The sequence below is a fragment of the Saimiri boliviensis genome, chromosome 12 (genome assembly GCF_048565385.1).
Source record: "Saimiri boliviensis isolate mSaiBol1 chromosome 12, mSaiBol1.pri, whole genome shotgun sequence".
In the NCBI taxonomy this organism is placed as follows: domain Eukaryota; kingdom Metazoa; phylum Chordata; class Mammalia; order Primates; family Cebidae; genus Saimiri; species Saimiri boliviensis.
In genome coordinates this window covers 12,827,837-12,844,812 of record NC_133460.1, presented here as the reverse complement: position 1 = coordinate 12,844,812, position 16,976 = coordinate 12,827,837, and the positions used below count along the sequence as shown (strand labels likewise).

The 16,976-nt window shown below is 50.6% G+C and overlaps 1 protein-coding gene across 9 annotated transcripts in view; it reads left to right on the top strand.

The window, feature by feature from the left end:
• KATNIP (katanin interacting protein) overlaps positions 1-16,976 on the top strand; it is a 226,564-nt gene that overhangs the window by 82,660 nt on the left and 126,928 nt on the right. For all 9 annotated transcript variants that reach the window (XM_074381905.1, XM_074381899.1, XM_074381900.1 and 6 more), the window contains one exon: positions 1,582-1,679. In XM_074381905.1, coding sequence (XP_074238006.1) covers positions 1,582-1,679 — 98 coding nt within the window. The remainder of the gene's footprint in view (positions 1-1,581; positions 1,680-16,976) is intronic.

The window sequence follows — 16,976 nt, the reverse complement described above, 5'->3', positions numbered from 1 at the left end:
GGATTATGTCTGATTTTTCACTTGATATGTCTTAACTTGAGTACCTAACCCCTGTGTAATTTTTGATTCCGCCGCTGGTTTCTGCATTTAGTTAACCCGTACCCATGCATACTTTAAATGGATTTCATGTGCCCTATACAAAAAGCACAGGAAGTCTGTGTGTAATAGAAAAATACCCAACCCAGCCTAGCATGGACACCAAAAAGGACCGGGCAGTTGAATAAATGAAACGGCAGAGCATATGGAGTCAGGTTTCCATGGGAAGCCACTTAGTTTCTCTGTGGCTTTGTTTGCTCATCTTTAAAATGGGACTCAGCTAGGTGCGGTGGTTTATGCCTATAATCCCAGCACTATGGGAGGCCGAGGTGGGCAGATCCTTTGAGCTCAGGAGTTCAAGACCAGCCTGGGCAACATACGGAGACCCCATCTCTACAAAAAATACAAAAAGTAGCTAGGCATGGTGGTGCATGCCTGTAGTCTCAGCTACTCAGGAAGCTGAAGCAGGAAGATTGATTGAACCCAGGAAGTCAAGGCTGCAGTGAGCTATGACCACGCCACTGCACTCCAACTGGGTGATAGAGCGAGACCCTGTTTCAAAATAAGTAAGTGAATAAAATACAGTAACATTGGACTGGCGAGATTGCTTATCCCAAGTGGGAGTCAGAATGCCCTTCACGGCGGGCTGCCTTGCTGGAGAGGCCACTGTGCTACCAAGTCATAAGAGGATCTGGAGCCAGGCAGACTGGATTAGAATGAACCCTGTTCTGCCACTTTCTGGCCTTGAGACTTCAGGTAATTAGGACCTCTCTGACCCTCACTTTCCTCTTCCGTAAAAGGAGAATAATTATGCCCAGCTTGCAGGCTTGCCGGGACACAGTAACTTTGATTTGTGTTATTCTAATCTGTGGCCTCACAGACATGGTAAGATCCCAAGCCACTAATATATTGTAAAAGTCAAAACAACAACAAGGGTAAGAAGCGAAAGTGATTTGAAATGTTTTCCAAGGAGAGCCACTGCAGTTGAACTCCGAGTATAGCTTGTGCTCCCCACCGCCCAGGGCAAAGAGGGAAACCAGTAGCTCTCCTAGTTTTCATGGTAGAGGCAGACTTGCTGTTAGTAAGGAAAATTCAGCTTTTCCTTGTCCTGATTTCAGGGAGGAACAGATGACATGATTTTATGGACTTAGAACACCAGCAGTACATTTATTCATTCATTCAGTAAAGAGATTGACCCTCTACGCTCTTTTATACAAACAGCGACCTCTTGTACCTGCTGTCTTATACCTTGTCTTTGTATCTTGAAGACTGTTCTCTGCATAGATAGACCTGCCTGATCTGGCTATACATTATACATATTATTCCATGGCATGGATATACTAGAACTTACCCATTCCTTTTTTGCTCAATGTTTAGCTTGTTTTCTAATGTCTTATTGCTACAAACGGCGCTGCAGTCGGTGTCCTCATACACAAGACTCTGGGCACACTGACATGCATTTTAGACATGAGCTACAAACCATTCCGGTACTGTGAGCTTGTCATCAGTGCCTCACCAAGTCTCCTTCCTTCTTCTCTCGTGCAGATTATGGACGAAGAACGCTGTTTCAAGAAGCTGAAAAAGCCTTAAGACGCCATTCACGGACAGCCCCCAGTAAAGCCCAGCGCCGAGGATGGCACCAGGTCTGGAGACTGTGGCCCCAGCCCGCGCTTTACAATACAGAGTGTGGGTGGCTATAGGAACAGAAATACAATCAGAGCATTTGAAACCCCCTGAGCCAGGCGCAGTGGCTACTTTCTGCAATCCCAGCGTTTCAGAAGGGTGAGGTGGGAGGATCACTTTGAGCCCAGGAGTTCAAGACAAGCTTAGGCAACAAAGCGAGAACTTCTCTCTACTAAAAATAAAAATAAAAATTTAGCCAGGTGTGGTAGCACATACCTCTAGTCCCAGCTATGCAGGAGCCCAGAAGTTTGAGGCTGCAGTGAGCTACAGTTGCACCGCTGCACTCCAGCCTGGGCAACACAGCAAGATCCTGTCTAAAAAAAAAAAAAAAAATCCTGTGGGCAGTAGGTGGGTCTGGCTGGGCACGGTAGTGGTGCCCTTTCTGCATGTGGAACTGACCTCTGGAGAGTCCTCTCTGCTCCTGGCCCTCCCCTTTGGATGGGGCCACTCCAGCCCCACTGGGGGGTATAGGAAGGTCAGATTCAGAACCCCATCATGATAACTATTCATTCAGCTATTTTTTTATTGAATACCCTCTATGTGGCGTCTACAGTCCTGGATGCCAAGAATACAGTAGGTGCATATGACCAAGCCCCTGCCCCAAAGAACTGAGATGCCATTTTGGGTTGCGACTGATATGCTAACGTCAAGAGCTTACATTTCTGAGCATTTACTCCAGGTACCATGCATAGGCTCAGCTCCCACGTAACTCATCCCCTTTGCCCTCCCAGAACTGTAGAGTACATTTCAATATTGTCCCTCTTTATAAGGAGCTGAAGAGATGGAGATTCAGAAAAGTTCACTGTGCTTTCCAATGTCAACAGCTAAGAAGTGGGCTGAATTGAATCAAGAGTCCATCCTAGATCTTTTGCCCCACGTTCTGTGTTCTTGCTCATATAGTTCTTGATATTTTACCTCGTAGTTACTCATACCTTAGCTGGGACTAGCGGGTCCCAGCCCCGTCAGATGAAGAATGACGAGGTTCACAAACTTGGAAAGGAGAGCTTTATTTCTCAGAAAGCATGGCAGCCTCCCAGGTATATACTCTGGCAAGTTGGGAAGTACAGCCTCAGGCCAGAAGCCAGAAACCTGCACTTTCAAGTTCAAAGGGATAAGTGGGGGGGGGGGGCAGATTTATTCGCTGAATAAGTGGCCCAATATACATCTTCATTAAGCTGTAGGAGGCGTCATGAATATTTATGAAAGGAGAAATATACGCATGTGCAGTTGAGCTTCATGCCTTTCCGTGGATCCCATGGTCCAAAAATGCGAGTGTTAGTATGATCTGAGGGTGGAGTTTTTGGCCTCTGATGTCAAAAGGTGAATCAGGGGACACAGAAACTCTCACTGTGCATCTTCCATAGAAGAGCCAAAACCACTCCGTGGTCGGTGGTCCCTTACCAGGAAGAAATGCTGGTCAGATATGTGGAAACCACAGAAGGAAGGGGCAGCAGGCATGCTGTTGGTTGATATCAGTACTGGAGTCTGGGTTTTCTTGTTTTTTTTGTTTTTTTTGTTTTTGAGACGGAGTTTCGCTCTTGTTACCCAGGCTGGAGTGCAATGGCATGATCTCGGCTCACCGCAACCTCCGCCTCCTGGGTTCAGGCAATTCTCCTGCCTCAGCCTCCTGAGTAGCTGGGATCACAGGCACGCGCCACCATGCCCAGCTAATTTTTTGTATTTTTAGTAGAGACGGGGTTTCACCATGTTGACCAGGATGGTCTCGATCTCTCGACCTCGTGATCCACCCGCCTCGGCCACCCAAAGTGCTGGGATTACAGGCTTGAGCCACCGCGCCCGGCCTTTTTTTTTTTTTTTTTTTTTTTGAGATGGAGCCTTGCTCTGTCATTCAGGCTGGAGTGCAGTGGTGCAGTCTCAGCTCACTGCAACCTCGGACTCCCAGGTTCAAACGATTCTTCTTCCTCAGCCTCCCAAGTAGCTGGGATTACGGGTACCCACCACCATGCCTGCCTAATTTTGTATTTTAGTAAAGAGAGGGTTTCACTCTGTTGGCCAGGCTGGTCTTGAACTCCTGACCTCAGATGATCCACATACCTCAGCCTCCCAAAGTGCTGGGATTACAGGGATGAGCCACTGCGCCCAGCTGAAAAGGGCTGGATTCTTTTTAACACATAGGAAAGAAAGCCTCCTGGTGGTTAATGACAGAGGAGGTATAATGAGGCATGTCCGACCTCCCATCCCATCATGGATGGGAACTCAGTTTTAAGGTTTCTCTGGGGTTCCCTTGGCCAAGAAGGGGTTCATTCAGTTGGCTGGGGTCTTGAGATTTTCTTTTTATTTCTCAGCCCTGACTGTATATTTAAATAGTCTGGGGAACTTTTAAAATACAGATGCTCAGGCCCCACCCCCCAGAGATTCTAACTTGCTGAGGCTTAAGCAATGTGATTATTTTTTAAATTATTGTTGTTTTTCTTTTTAAAATTTATTATTTTTTTTAAATTAGAGACAGGGTCTCACTGTGTTACTAAGGCTAGTCTTGAACTTCCTGCCTCAAGTGATCCTCCTGCCTTGGCCTCCCAAAGTTCTGAGATTTCAGGCATAAGCCACCACGCCGGCCTGTTGTTATTTTTAAACTTGTGTTCACCAAGATTGGGAGCTATTACCATACAACAGTTCACACTCTACTAAATACGCAGGTCCACAATAAATGCTTTATCAGTCCACCCGCAATCACCCAGTAGGTCAGTAAATGTCCTCATTGTGCTACTGAAGAGATAGAGGCCGAGAGAGGTAAGGTGACTTCTTCAGGGTCGCATAGCTACTAAGGAAGAGGGCAGGCTGGGATTTGAACTCTGACCCTGGGGTTACAAACCCTGATCTTTCTGCTTCCCCACAGGGGCATCTTCAAGTCTTTGATTAATTGGGGAAGGGCGTCCCTGCCTGGTGTAAGTGCTGAGGAGCAAGGCCTGGAGGTCATACAGCCTGGAGGCCTCCCTTTGTCCCCTGCAATGAATATTAATTTGCTGCTAATGAGGCCTTTCTCCACCTCTCACTTAAGACAGTTCTTCTAGTTGTTTTGAGAGCTTTCTATTATCAGGAGCCTTATTTGTGTCTTAGATTGTGGCTTAATAGCTGGCCCCAGAGTCTGCAATTTAAAAAACTTGGCCTAAGATTAATTAGCATCCTCCCTAGTCTCTCCTTGTGGTCCCACACTTCACAGGGCCTAATCATAGCTAATTTCCTGGTTTCCTGATGCCTCGAGGGCTGTAATTGTCCTTCTACACTGTATCAGTCAGGGGTCAGTCAGTGCCTAACAGCAGAGACCACTCAGGCTATTTTAAGCAGAAAGAAATACGGCTCAGGGAATCGGGGTGTTTATAAAGTCCTTGGGCTAGCGGGAGGAGTGGACTCTGGGCTGGGCCTCTAGGAATAGTGCCTGAAAAGCATGGTCACTTAGCCTGGGCCTGCCAGGAGAGCGGCTGCCTAGGATACCATTGGGAAGGTGGGGGATCAGCATCAGGATGCATCACCTTAGCTGCAGTCCAGGAATCAGGGCGTTACTACCCCAGCTGTTGGTCTCAGAGTGCCCCCACGCCCGCTAGAGCAACGTTTTGAAGACCCTGCCCCGCAGCGTGGCTGGCCAGCCAGGGACATTGTTAAAGAACCCAATGCCTCCAGGACTGTGCTTAGCACTGAGAGCCAGCATCTACTTGCTTCCTCTCCTCACCTCACTTCTGCTTTCCCTGGCTCGTGTGAGGCCATCTGATTGGCTGCACCTAAATCACACACAGAACCCAGGCCAGAATTTAGCCATAATAGGTCCGTTGTGCAATGCTGGCAAGTCTATACACACAGACACCAGGTTTCAGCAGAGAGAGAGGTTTAATTGTAGGGCCGCCAAACGAGGAGATGGGAGGAAACCTCAAATCTGTCTCCCAGAGGAGTTTGGGGCTACCGTTTTTAGGGTTTTGGAGTGGGCTGGCATGTGGAGATCCTTGATTGATAGAAGAGTGCAGGGTGAAGTCACGGGACAGGGAGATGAAGACGTTGCGTTCTCGTGCAGATCCCGTTCATCGGTCGGGGCCTTCAGACTGGCCGGCGTCACTTGTTCTGCTGGAATTTAAGATCTGCAAAACATCTTAAGCAATTCTTAAACAAAAACCTTATGATCCCATGGTCAGAAATCTATAAGGAATAATGGGAATGCTAATGGTCAGTATCCAGTGAATTTCAGTTATAAGGAAGTAGGTGATAAATGCTGAGTTATGACTATATTCTGCACAGAATTCTTGTTAACCCTGTGAGGATGGCTTCAGAAAGGGAGCCTGGGAAATACAGTATTTGGCTTTCTGGCCTCTACCCCACAGAAAGGCTCCCAGGGGAGTGTGGGATGGGTCCTGAGTACCAGCCCCCTCCGGTCCAGTCCAGAGCATGGATCCGTTCCACACACGCAGGCCTTTGGGGACTACCCTTAAAGATAGAGACAAACCAGGGAGCATTCAGAAGTGGCGAGGCAACTACAACATGTGTCATGAATGAAATCATCTGTTAATTTGACACATGTATTGGCACCCAGCAGGGCCCTGGCACTGTGCAAAGCTCTAGGGTTAAAAAAAAAAAAAAAATCCAAGAAGGCTCAGTTCCTGACCTTGAAGCTCCGGCTGTGAAGACATGGGGACTGCTTAACTGGGAGGAGGGTGTGACAGCTGACTTCAGACAAATGGAGGGCGGATCTGGCAGAGTCTAGAAGTTAACCACTTGAAGCATGTGCTTCAAACTTGCCCCCAGATAATGATTTTTTGACTCAAAACGTTTTTAAAAGACTTTTAGAAGCTTGCCAACATTTAAATTCACAAGCTTTTATATTAAAAATATATCTAGCCAGGTGCGATGGCTCACGCCTGTAATCCTAGCACTTTGGGAGGCCGAGGAAGGAGGATCACCTGAGCTCAGGAGTTTAAGACCAGCCCAGGCAACATAGTGAGTCCCATCTCTACTAAAAAAAAAAAAAAAAAAAAAAAAAATTAGTCAGGCATAGTGGCGCACGCCTCTAGTCCCAGCTACTGGGGAGGCTGAGACAGTTAGGATTGCTTGAGCCCAGGAGTTCAAGGGTCCAGTGAGCCATGATCACGCACTCCAGCCTGGGGGACAGAGCAAGACCCTATCTCAAAAAATAAAAATCTAGATTTCTTGTTCCCAGGAAAAAATGGAAAATCTGGCCCCCACTCTGGGCCATCCTCCTCCCCGCTAGGCAGCAGGAGCCTTGTCTAGCTGCTGCCTTCGGACAGAGCATGAGCCTTCCTGTTTGCCAAAGTCCCCACCACTCCCCGGAGCGGCAGTGGTGAGGCTGAGTGGCAGCTGTGGCTTACTATCAGATTTAGGTTATGGTTTCTCTTATCTCATGTTTCCGTTTCCCACCTGGCTCTTAGGGGCATTTGAATTTGTAGCCCCTGGAGAGTGGAAGGAATGGGCTTTGGACTGCTCACTGGCTGTGTGCCCCAGAGCTGGCCGTGTAACCTCTCTGAGCTATGTGCATGTAACCTCTCTGAGCTGAGTGCCCTGGAGCCGGCCATGTAACCTCTGTGAACTTTGTATCTTAGAGCTGGCCACGTAACCTCTCTGAGCTGAGTGCCCTGGAGCTGGCTGTGTAAGCTCTGTGAGCTGTGTGTCTTGGAGCTGGCCTCGTAACCTCTGTGAGCTGTGTACCCCGGAGCTGGCCACGTAAGCTCTCTGAGCTGAGTGCCCTGGAGCTGGCTGTGTAACCTCTGTGAGCTGTGTGTCTTGGAGCTGGCCACATAACCTCTGTGAGCTGTGTGTCCGGAGCTGGCCACGTAACCACTCTGAGCTCTGGTTTCATCATCAGTGAAACCTCCCAGGGCTGCTGGAGGGGAGTGTGTGCAGCATGCATTACAGGTGGTCCTTCAGCAGGGGCTGTCTGCTGCTTCAGGTGAGAACAGGTGACAGACAAGTCCAGAGGAATGGCTAAGAGCTCAGATCCTGGAACCTTCCAGCAGCCCCAGTGCAAAGCTTTGGCTCCGCCTCTTGCCAGCTGCACAGTGGCTGAGTTGCTTAACCCCTCGGTGCCTGCTTTCTCATTTGTCATGTGGGGTTGGTAATGGTAATTAATGAGGGCAATTAATGAGGATCAGATGGGCCGGTGTTTGGAGAGAGGCTGAAGCAGTGCCTGGCACAGGAGAAACAGTCAGTGAATGGTGTCGACTGTTGTTTTAATCAGCGGAGGGGCTGACGGGAGGGCAGCTCGAACTGTAGGCCTCAGGGCTTTTCACTCTAGTGTGTTCCTTTGCTCACTCATACTTCACTTCATTCATTCCATGCTCATGTATTGAGCACGTACTCAGTTTTGGCACTTACAGGTACTGGGGCCTGAGCAGGGAGTGAGGCTGGCCCTGCTCTCCTGGAGCTCATGTTGATGGGGAGGGGGTAGGGAGGATGGGGAGGCAAAGGACCAAAGGCAGGCAAGCACATCGGGAGACAGTGCGATGAAGGAACGACAGAGGACAGCGGCCTGAGAGGGAGGGTGTCGGGGGAAGTGTTCCTTCCACCAGGGTGGGCAGCACAGCCTCCCAAGGGGCCCCATCACAGCCAAGTCCTGAGAATCTCCTGGAGCCAGCCCTGGAAAGATCTGTGGCTGGGGGAGGGTTTCAGGTGAGGGGCTAGCGAGGACAGTGGGCTCCGGGCACAAGCTGAAGGGCGGCATGGCAATCAGGATAGGGTGGCGGAAAGGGTGGGCATGAGGGTGTAAGGACTGCAGGTAGGAAGAACCAGTCATACAAAGCCTAGAGGACCACAGGAGGGAGTCTGGATTTTTTGTTTTGTTTTGTTTTGTTTTGTTTTGGGACAGAGTCTCACTCTGTCTCCCAGGCTGGAGTGCAGTGGCACAATCTCGGCTCACTATAACCTCTGCCTCCCAGGTTCAAGCGATTCTGCTGCCTCAGCCTCCTGAGTAGCTGGGACTACAGGCACACGCCACCATGCTTGGCTAATTTTTGCATATTTAGTAGAGATGGGGTTTCACCATGTTGGCCAGGCGGGCCTCGAACTCCTGACCTCATGATCCGTCCACCTCAGCCTCCTAAAGTGCTGGGATTACAGGTGTGAACCATCACGCCCGACCAGGAGTTTGGATTTCAATCTAAATGTGAGAAATTTCCAAGAGGGTTGAAACAGTAGAGCACCACATTTGGGTTCACACGTTGGGTTCATGTGTGCAGAAAGGACCACCCATGGGGCCAAGAGGCTGCAGGAGGAACAGGGAGCCTTTAAAGCAGGGTTCTCTCTCTCCACCAACCTTCCACAGTCTCTGCTCCTGGCACCTCTGTTCCCCGTCCCCGAGCTGCCGCTGACTCGTAGCTTCAATGTTCCCCTGATCCGTCATGCCTTCTCCACGCTGTTTTTCACTCCCTCCATGTTCGTTAGTTGAAAGTTTCCAAGACAGAGATAGTCTGAATCTCAGCTTATCTCTGTGTCTCTGGACACAGACTGGGCTGCCACTGCTTAGCCTAGATGAGACACCCCGTCCTGCCTCAGTTGCCTGTGACTGGAGCCCCTTAGAGACCAGGTCATCTGGTGCAAACCCTGACTGCCCTAGTGCCGCTGCGTGAGCAGGAACCGTGACTCCTGGAGCTTCTCATCAAAGAGACTGGAGGTAGAACAGTGAATAGACTGGATGTGCTGTCTACACTGTTATTACGGTCATGAGGAACACAGGCTGGATTGGTTTGCTCTGGCTCCAAGAAGTGGAATTAAGTCCAAAGTTTCTCCATGATAGAAAGTCCATGGAGACAGAGTCTTGGTCCATGGGATAGAGGGGAAGATTTCCGTCCTAACCCTTTTGGATGGGCTCCTGCCGTGCTTGGAGGCAGCTGGGGGTAGGCAGAGTGGTCAGGGCAGCCAAGTCCCCAGTGGCTGGTGGCCAGTTCTCAGAAGTCACTCAACCAAGAGAGGGACCACAGTCCTCTCCCAGTCTTGGGGTTTCTCTTGTAGGGCATTGCCAACCAGGAGGGATGAGCGGGGCCACACGGTCACCTCGTGTATTCATATTGGGCATGGCCGGGTCCGCGGGGGACACTGCAGTGGGATGCGGTGGTCCCAATGCACAGTGAGCGCCTGCAGTCCCAGCCCTATTCACCGTCCGCCAGCCCCCTGGCCTCCACATTCACCCTCTGTACTCTCCTCCTGGCTGTCTTGCTGGATATTTTTTTTTTTTTTTTGAGACAGGGTCTTTTCTGTAGTCCACACTGGTCTTGAACTCTCAAGCTCAGGTGATCCACCCACCTTGGCCTCCCAAAGTGCTGGGATTGCAGGCGTGAGCCACTGCGCCCAGCCCTGAAACTATCTTAAGTCACACACCCCATTTCTACCGACCAAGCCCAGTGCATTCACCGCCTCCAGGAGAACAGGTTTCTCTTCTTATGGTCTCACCCAAAAATAAGAAAGCACATTTGGGTAGAGCCGCCCTGACAGGAGGGGGCTGCCTCCGGTTGCACTGGCCTCCGGATCCCTTGGCCGGAAGGTCACAGAGTCATTCCAATGCTGGCTGCTGGCCAAGAGGCTGCCGACCTCCACCTGTAAAACCCTTCCCAAGGTCCTCCGATTCCTGGGAGCTCGGGGAGGATCATGGCCTCCCGAGCTGCTGCCTTCCCTGTGGAATGGGCTGGTGGTGAGCTATGGCCTCTTGTTCATGCTGTCCTTTTCCCCCCAGCACTTCTAGGCCTTAGATCTTTCTGCTGCTATCCGTGGATTAAGATTTATGGCTTCCTCAGCCTTGTAATACTTGGGTGGACAGCGGCCTAATCAACAGAGCCGTCGTTTACCAAAATGCTGTCCGCTTTGATGAACGTCATCGCTCTTAGCATTAAATTGCTAGTGAAGGGATTGGCCTTCCAGCAATTTACTGTGGGGTGGGCTTTCCTTAAAGGTCTCTAAAGCAAGTTCATTGCAATTATTAACGCAGAGGCTTCGCTCTCACTCAGCCACCACCTCCTATGTCCTGTTGTGGCCTAAGCAGCTTCAGCCCCTTCAGAAAAACCCACAAGTGAAAATGGGACGTGCTGGGGGCCCTGTCCCTTGTTATCTTCTTCCTGAGTTCTGAGACCCCTGCAGTGAGGACAACAAATGAAATCACTGTGAAGCATCAGCCTTTCCGGTGGCCTTGCACAGCACAGACTGCCAGGGTGGGGAGGGCTGCTGTTTCTAAGAGATCAGACAAATCCGGGTGGGACGAACACAGCAAGTCAGGCAGACCTCCCCACCCTAGACCTGCCCGTCCGTATGGTAGAGCTTTCCTACCTCTAGAGGGAGCCATTTGCATACTGCACTCCGGCACAACCACTCGGGGCAGCCCCCAGCCTTGCTCTTTTTTTTCTACTTGACAATAAGCTTTAATGCACACCGTTTGGAACGCTTTGCGAAGAGGGGTGGCAGATATGAACAGATAACTCTCGGCATGAACTGGGCCGAGTGTGGGCTGGGTATGAAATACGCTGGCCTAGGGCTGGCAAGAAAGAACATGGATTTGGGGGTATCAGGGCTTTTAAATCCTTCTCCGGCATGTGATTGATACTACAAGGGTCTGCCCAGGTCTGGGTTCTGCAAGTGGGCAGGAAAGAGCAGCAGCTTTGAAACACCCACTCGGGTACAGCAGCGTGCCAAGCGGGGAGCCAGCCAGGTGCACAGTCATCATCCCTTGCAAGGGCGTGGAGGTGGGAGGCAGGGAGCTGTGCACGGCCTGGGGGGCTGGGTTGGAACCTGCCAGCCTGGGCTGCTCACTGGAGGTGAGCCTTCCGTGTGGGCAGGGCTGCTTTCAATCTCCTCCCAGTGGTGGCAGAGGAGCCTCCTTGGGGCTGGGGGCGGGAGAGCAGGCCAGATGGAGGGACTATTTATTCCCCTCTCCAGCACCCACTCAGCATTAGAGACTCTTTCTGGACCACATTAATTTTGTCACATGTTGCTTCATAAACACATTCTCCCATTATATGTGCTGTGTGACCTCCTTGAGGGCAGGGCATTGGGTTTTAATTTTTTGTTGTTGTTTTGTTTTGTATCTTCCTGTTTTCAGAACCTTGTATGCAGTCGGCGCTCAGTAAAAGCTTGCTGATTTGAGTGCCTTAATGCTGACTGCAAACCTGGGTCCTGACACCTGGGCGAGGTGAGCAGTGGTGCTAAAGGGAAGATGGGGAAACTATAGAAGAAGAGAGGGAGGCCGGGCGCGTGGCTCTCACCTGTAATCCCAGCACTTTGGGAGGCCAAGGTGGGTGGATCACCTGAGGTCAGGGGTTCGATACCAGCTTGGCCAATGTGGTGAAACCCCTTCTCTACTAAAAATACAAAATTAGCCAGGTGTGGTGGTGAATGTCTGCAATCCCGGCTACTCGGGAGGCTGAGGCAGAACAATTGCCTGAACCCGGGAGGCTGAGGTTGGGGTGAGCCGAGATCACGCTATTGCACTCCAGCCTAGGCACAGAGTGAGACTCCGTCTCAAAGAAATAAAAGAGAGAGAGAGAGAGAGACCTGAGATTTCCTTGAACCTTAGAGCTCTCTCTCATGCTTTCAATTCAAATCCAGGGCTAGAAGAGTTGTTCATCCCGATTCTTGGTTATCTTAGTTAAATTCAGGCACGTTTGGGTCCAGGAGCTCAAACAATATAACGACCCATTCTTCATCTCTCAACCCCCCCACTGAGCCCCATGTGGCACCAAGGCAAGTCACCAGCAGCTGCCCACTTAGGTCTGCCACCCTGCTACTGCATCCTGCCTCACCCCCACCCCGCCCAGAACCAGTCACCCAATCACCGTGGCCAGGGGAATCGCGTACTCTGATTGGCTAGGCCTGGGTCACGTGCTTCCTCCGCTCTCTAGGGAAGATTCAGTCCCATGTGACTCTCTTGGGTCCGGGACCAGAAGTGGGGAGCAAAACGCCATCTCAAAAAGTGAAAAACAGGGTGCTTTCACCAAACACAGGGGAATGCGTGCTGGACATGCAGAAACAATGGCTTCCACCACAAAGCCCTGTAGGTCTCCTGATCTTGTGCTATTGGAAACTGAATGTGTGTGCGTGTAAGTTACCTGGGATCTTGCTCAGATTCACATTCCGATTCCCAAGGCCAAAGAGGGATCTGGAATTCTGCATTTCTCACAAATTCCCAGGAGAGAACAATGCTGCTGGTCCATGGACCACACTAGAGTAGCAGGGCCCTAGTCTAGTCCCCCTCTTTCTTGACAAAGGACTAGAAACCCATGGGGAGGCCAGGTCGCACCCCAGGCCCTGGCTGGTGCTGGTGAGTCATGCAGCTCCTCAGGCCTGGGTCCCGTGCCCCGTGGTCCCTCCTCCTTGCCCCCTGTCAAGCCGTCTCTTCCCAGCTAGAAGGCCTCCTAGTATTTGGATGTTAATTGAGTAGTTTCTGGGGAGGAGGGAGGAGCTTGCTCTCCTGGGAGATATGATAGAAAATTCGTCTCAGTGATGAACTTCAAAGCCTTTACAGCTTCATCCCAGTGGAGGCAAGAAGACCTCCAGGAATATCCGGGCCTGGAAACCCCCAGTGTTGGTTATATGTTCCGTGTAGTGCTTTTCCCTCCACAGGCTCTGGCGCCGAGGCTAACGCGTGTGCTAAGAGCAAGTTAACAGGGCCTGGGAGGAAGCTGCGCCTTAAGAGGCGGTGGGGGGGGGGGGGGTCATGGGGGGGTGGGGGGTGGAAACAGCAGGGGGAACTGGGAGTCCTGAGGGGCACGGCATCTCCATCCTGTTGGAGGGCGTGGACGTGCACTTTCCTGCTGTACCCTACCTTCTCCCTGCTCTCCCAGGGAGAATCCCTAGCTGCTTTTCTTCAGCCGTTTCCACCATCTCGCTAAGATAAATGATCTGTAGCTCAGCCCCTGCCTCCTTTACTGTGTTAGATATGCTCAGGAAATTTTTTTTTTCTTTTTTTTTCTTTTTTTCTTTTTGAGTTGGAGTCTTGTTCTGTCGCCCAGGCTGGAGTGCCGTGGTGTGATCTCAGGTCACCGCAGCCCTTGCCTCCTTTATTGTGTTAGATATACCCGGGATATTTTCTTTTTTGTTTGTTTGTTTTTTATTTTGAGATGGAGTCTTGTTCTGTCACCCAGGCTGGAGTGCTGTGGTGTGATCTCAGGTCACCGTAGCTTCTGGCTCCTGGGTTCAAGCGACTCTCCTGCTTCAGCCTCCCGAGTAGCTGGGATTACAGGCGCATGCCACCATGCCTGGCTAAGTTTTTGTATTTTTGGTAGCAACAGGGTTTCTCCATATTTGTCAGATTAGTCTTGAACTCCTGGCCTCAAGTGTTCGGCTTGCCTCAGCCTACCAAAGTGCTGGGATTACAGGCATGAGCCACCACGCCCAGCCTGGGAAATTCTCTAATCCCAGTCCAAAGGCCACTGTAGCCCAGGCTGGACACATTGTTTTTTAACATATATATTTTTTTTGTAGAGACAGGATCACACGATGTTTCCCAGGCTGGTCTCAAACTCCTGGCCTCAAGCAGTCCTCCTGCATTGTCTAGCGCCGAAAGAGCTGGAATTAGAGGTGTGAGCCGCCACACCCAGCCCAAGTAGAGCACATTTATTCTTCAACGTGCCTGCTGGGGGCAGTGCGGTGTGGTGATGCAGAACAAGGGTTTATCCACAAACTACAGCCCTTGGGCCAAATCTAGCCTCAACCCTTATTTGTAAATAAAGTGTTACTGGAACATAGCCATGCCCATTTATTTAGTCATTGCCCCTGGCTGCTTTTGAGCTGCAGTAGGACTGCTGAATATACTAACAGAGCCCACATAGCTTGCAAAGCCTAAAATACTCTCTGGCCCTTTACAGGAAATGATGGTCTCTCTTTGGTTTAGAGTCAGACCTCTGATTAGGCTCTGTAACTTCCTCACTGTGTGGCCTTGGGCAAGTGGCTTATGCTTTTGTGACTCAGTTTCCCCTCGGTTTGCCTTTAGAACCAAATGAGCGGCTGGGCATGGTGGCTCACACCTGTAATCCCAGCACTTGGGAGGCCAAGGCAGGTGGATCACCTGAGGTCAGGAGTTCGAGACCAGACTGACCAACTTGGTGAAACCCCATCTCTACTAAAAATATAAAAATTATCTGGGCCCAGTGGCAGACACCTGTAGTCCCAGCTATTCAGGAGGCTGAGGCAGGAGAATTGCTTGAAACCCGGGAGGCAGAGGTTGCATTGAGTCGAGATCACGCCACTGCACTCCAACCTAGGTGACAGGGCAAGACACTGTCTCAACAACAACAACAACAACAACAAAAAAAAACGCTAAATGAGCAAATGCACCTCAGTGCTTGGAGTGGCACCCAGGGACATGGCCCGTGGTGTGAAAGCACTGATTGGGGAGCGGGTCATGTGAGCTTGGATCAGAAAGGAGTTCTGTCCAAACTGCTAGAGTCCTGTATGTCAGTAAGATTCTGACGTCATTTTCTTCAACATCTAAAAATCCTTATGTTACTAAACATGCAGGGAATTGAATATTGTAGAGGGGAAAGGTTCTAACTTCAGGGCTTCAAGAGAAATGCATGCCCTAATTATTACTACCACCACTGTCACCCCCGCCTTTTTTTTTTTTTTTTTTTTTTTTTTTTTTTTTTTTTTTGCTGCTTCAAGGACCAGCTCTAGGAAATTGCTTTTTCTAGGGCAATTCCTCCCCAGTTCATCCTCCAGAGATATAATCCTTTTTTTTAGCAGAGTCTCACTCTCTTGCCCAAGCTGGAGTACAGTGGCATGATCTCGGCTCACTGCAACCTCCACCTGCCAGGTTCAAGCAATTTCTCCTGCCTCAGCCTCCCGAGTAGCTGGGATAACAGGCACCCACCATCACACCTGGCTAATTTTTGTATTTTTGGTAGAGACAAGATTTCACCTTGTTGGCCAGGCTAATCTCGAACTCCTGACCTCAAGTGAACCGCCCACCTCAGCCTTCTGAATTACAGGTGTGAGCCACTGTGCCCGGCCCCTAATTACCCTTGAGTACCCCTTACGTGAGTCTTAGAGTTCACACACATTCTCTGTGTCCTGTTCTGTCTCTCAGTAACAGGGCCAGGATAGGGTAAAGTAAGCAAGGTCCCTGGGGCAGAATAGTTAAGGAGACCTCATGCTGGGATTTGTGCATGAGCAGGTCGGGGCCTGAGAGTGAGGCTCCCTTACATATCACGCCCTGGGTTCCTCGCTCCCCTGCTTACTGAGTCCAACACAGGCAGCTTTATCTCCAGCCTCAGGGCAGGTGGCACTTTCTCTGGTTCACTGCCACAGGACACGGTTGGCTTGCTTTGGGGGGCTTTGCCGAATGAAACATACACCTGAGAGGCAGTCTGGTGACCTGTGCAGAGTAGATGCCATGTGAATAGGCACAGCCCCGCGGCGCCGTGTGCCGAAGCCCCAGCCGAGGGCTCAGCTGCGGCACTGCGTGTCATCTTGCGGCAGCTCTCTGATGAAGATTCATGAGTGCTATTCTAACACATTTGGAAACCGGTGCTCAGGGAAGCTAGGTGACTTGCTCAAGGTCACACAGGGCATACGCATCCGAGTTCCAGGAATTGTACAGACTGCCCGAGTCTAAAACCCGGGTCCTTTACCACACAGGAGCCGCAGTCACAGAAACACAAAAGTGACAAGTGCCTGGAGTGGGTTACCAAGTGGGAGAGAGTTGAGCTGCTTGCAGCAGAATCTTTGTTGCTGCAGCTTAGAGACCGCGCTGCTGTTTCCTCGCTTTTGAACGAGGAATTTGGAGGCAGGCTAGTGGCATGGCTGGGTGATGCCCACCAGGAACCCAGTTCCTCTGTTTCACAGGGCCATCTTCGGTGTGTGGCTTTCTTCCTCATTCTCACAAGATGGCTGCTGTGTTCCCAAACATCCCATCCACATTCCAGTCAGGAAGAAGGGTAGATGGGTAAAGGCAGAAGTCCTGTCTGCACTGAGTCTCTCCTGATTACCCGGAAAACAGAGTTTTTTCTGAAGCTCCACCTTACAGATTTCTAACCACTGGCACTGCCATATCTGGATCTCCTGGCCAACCCTGGCTGCAAGGGCCCCCAGCAATGTGACCATCTTAGTGGGGCACATGGCCACCTCAATAGAGTCAGGCAGAGAATAGGTATTGGGTAGGCAGAGAGCATTGTCTCCAAAGCTAGGTAGGGTTTGGATGCATGGAGAAGATTTGGGAGAATGGCATTCAGATTGGGAGAACAGCATGAGCAGAGGCACAGAGGTGGGAGAATTTAGGGTACAGGGGAGGGCCAAGACTGTTACAAATAACTTTAATCCTC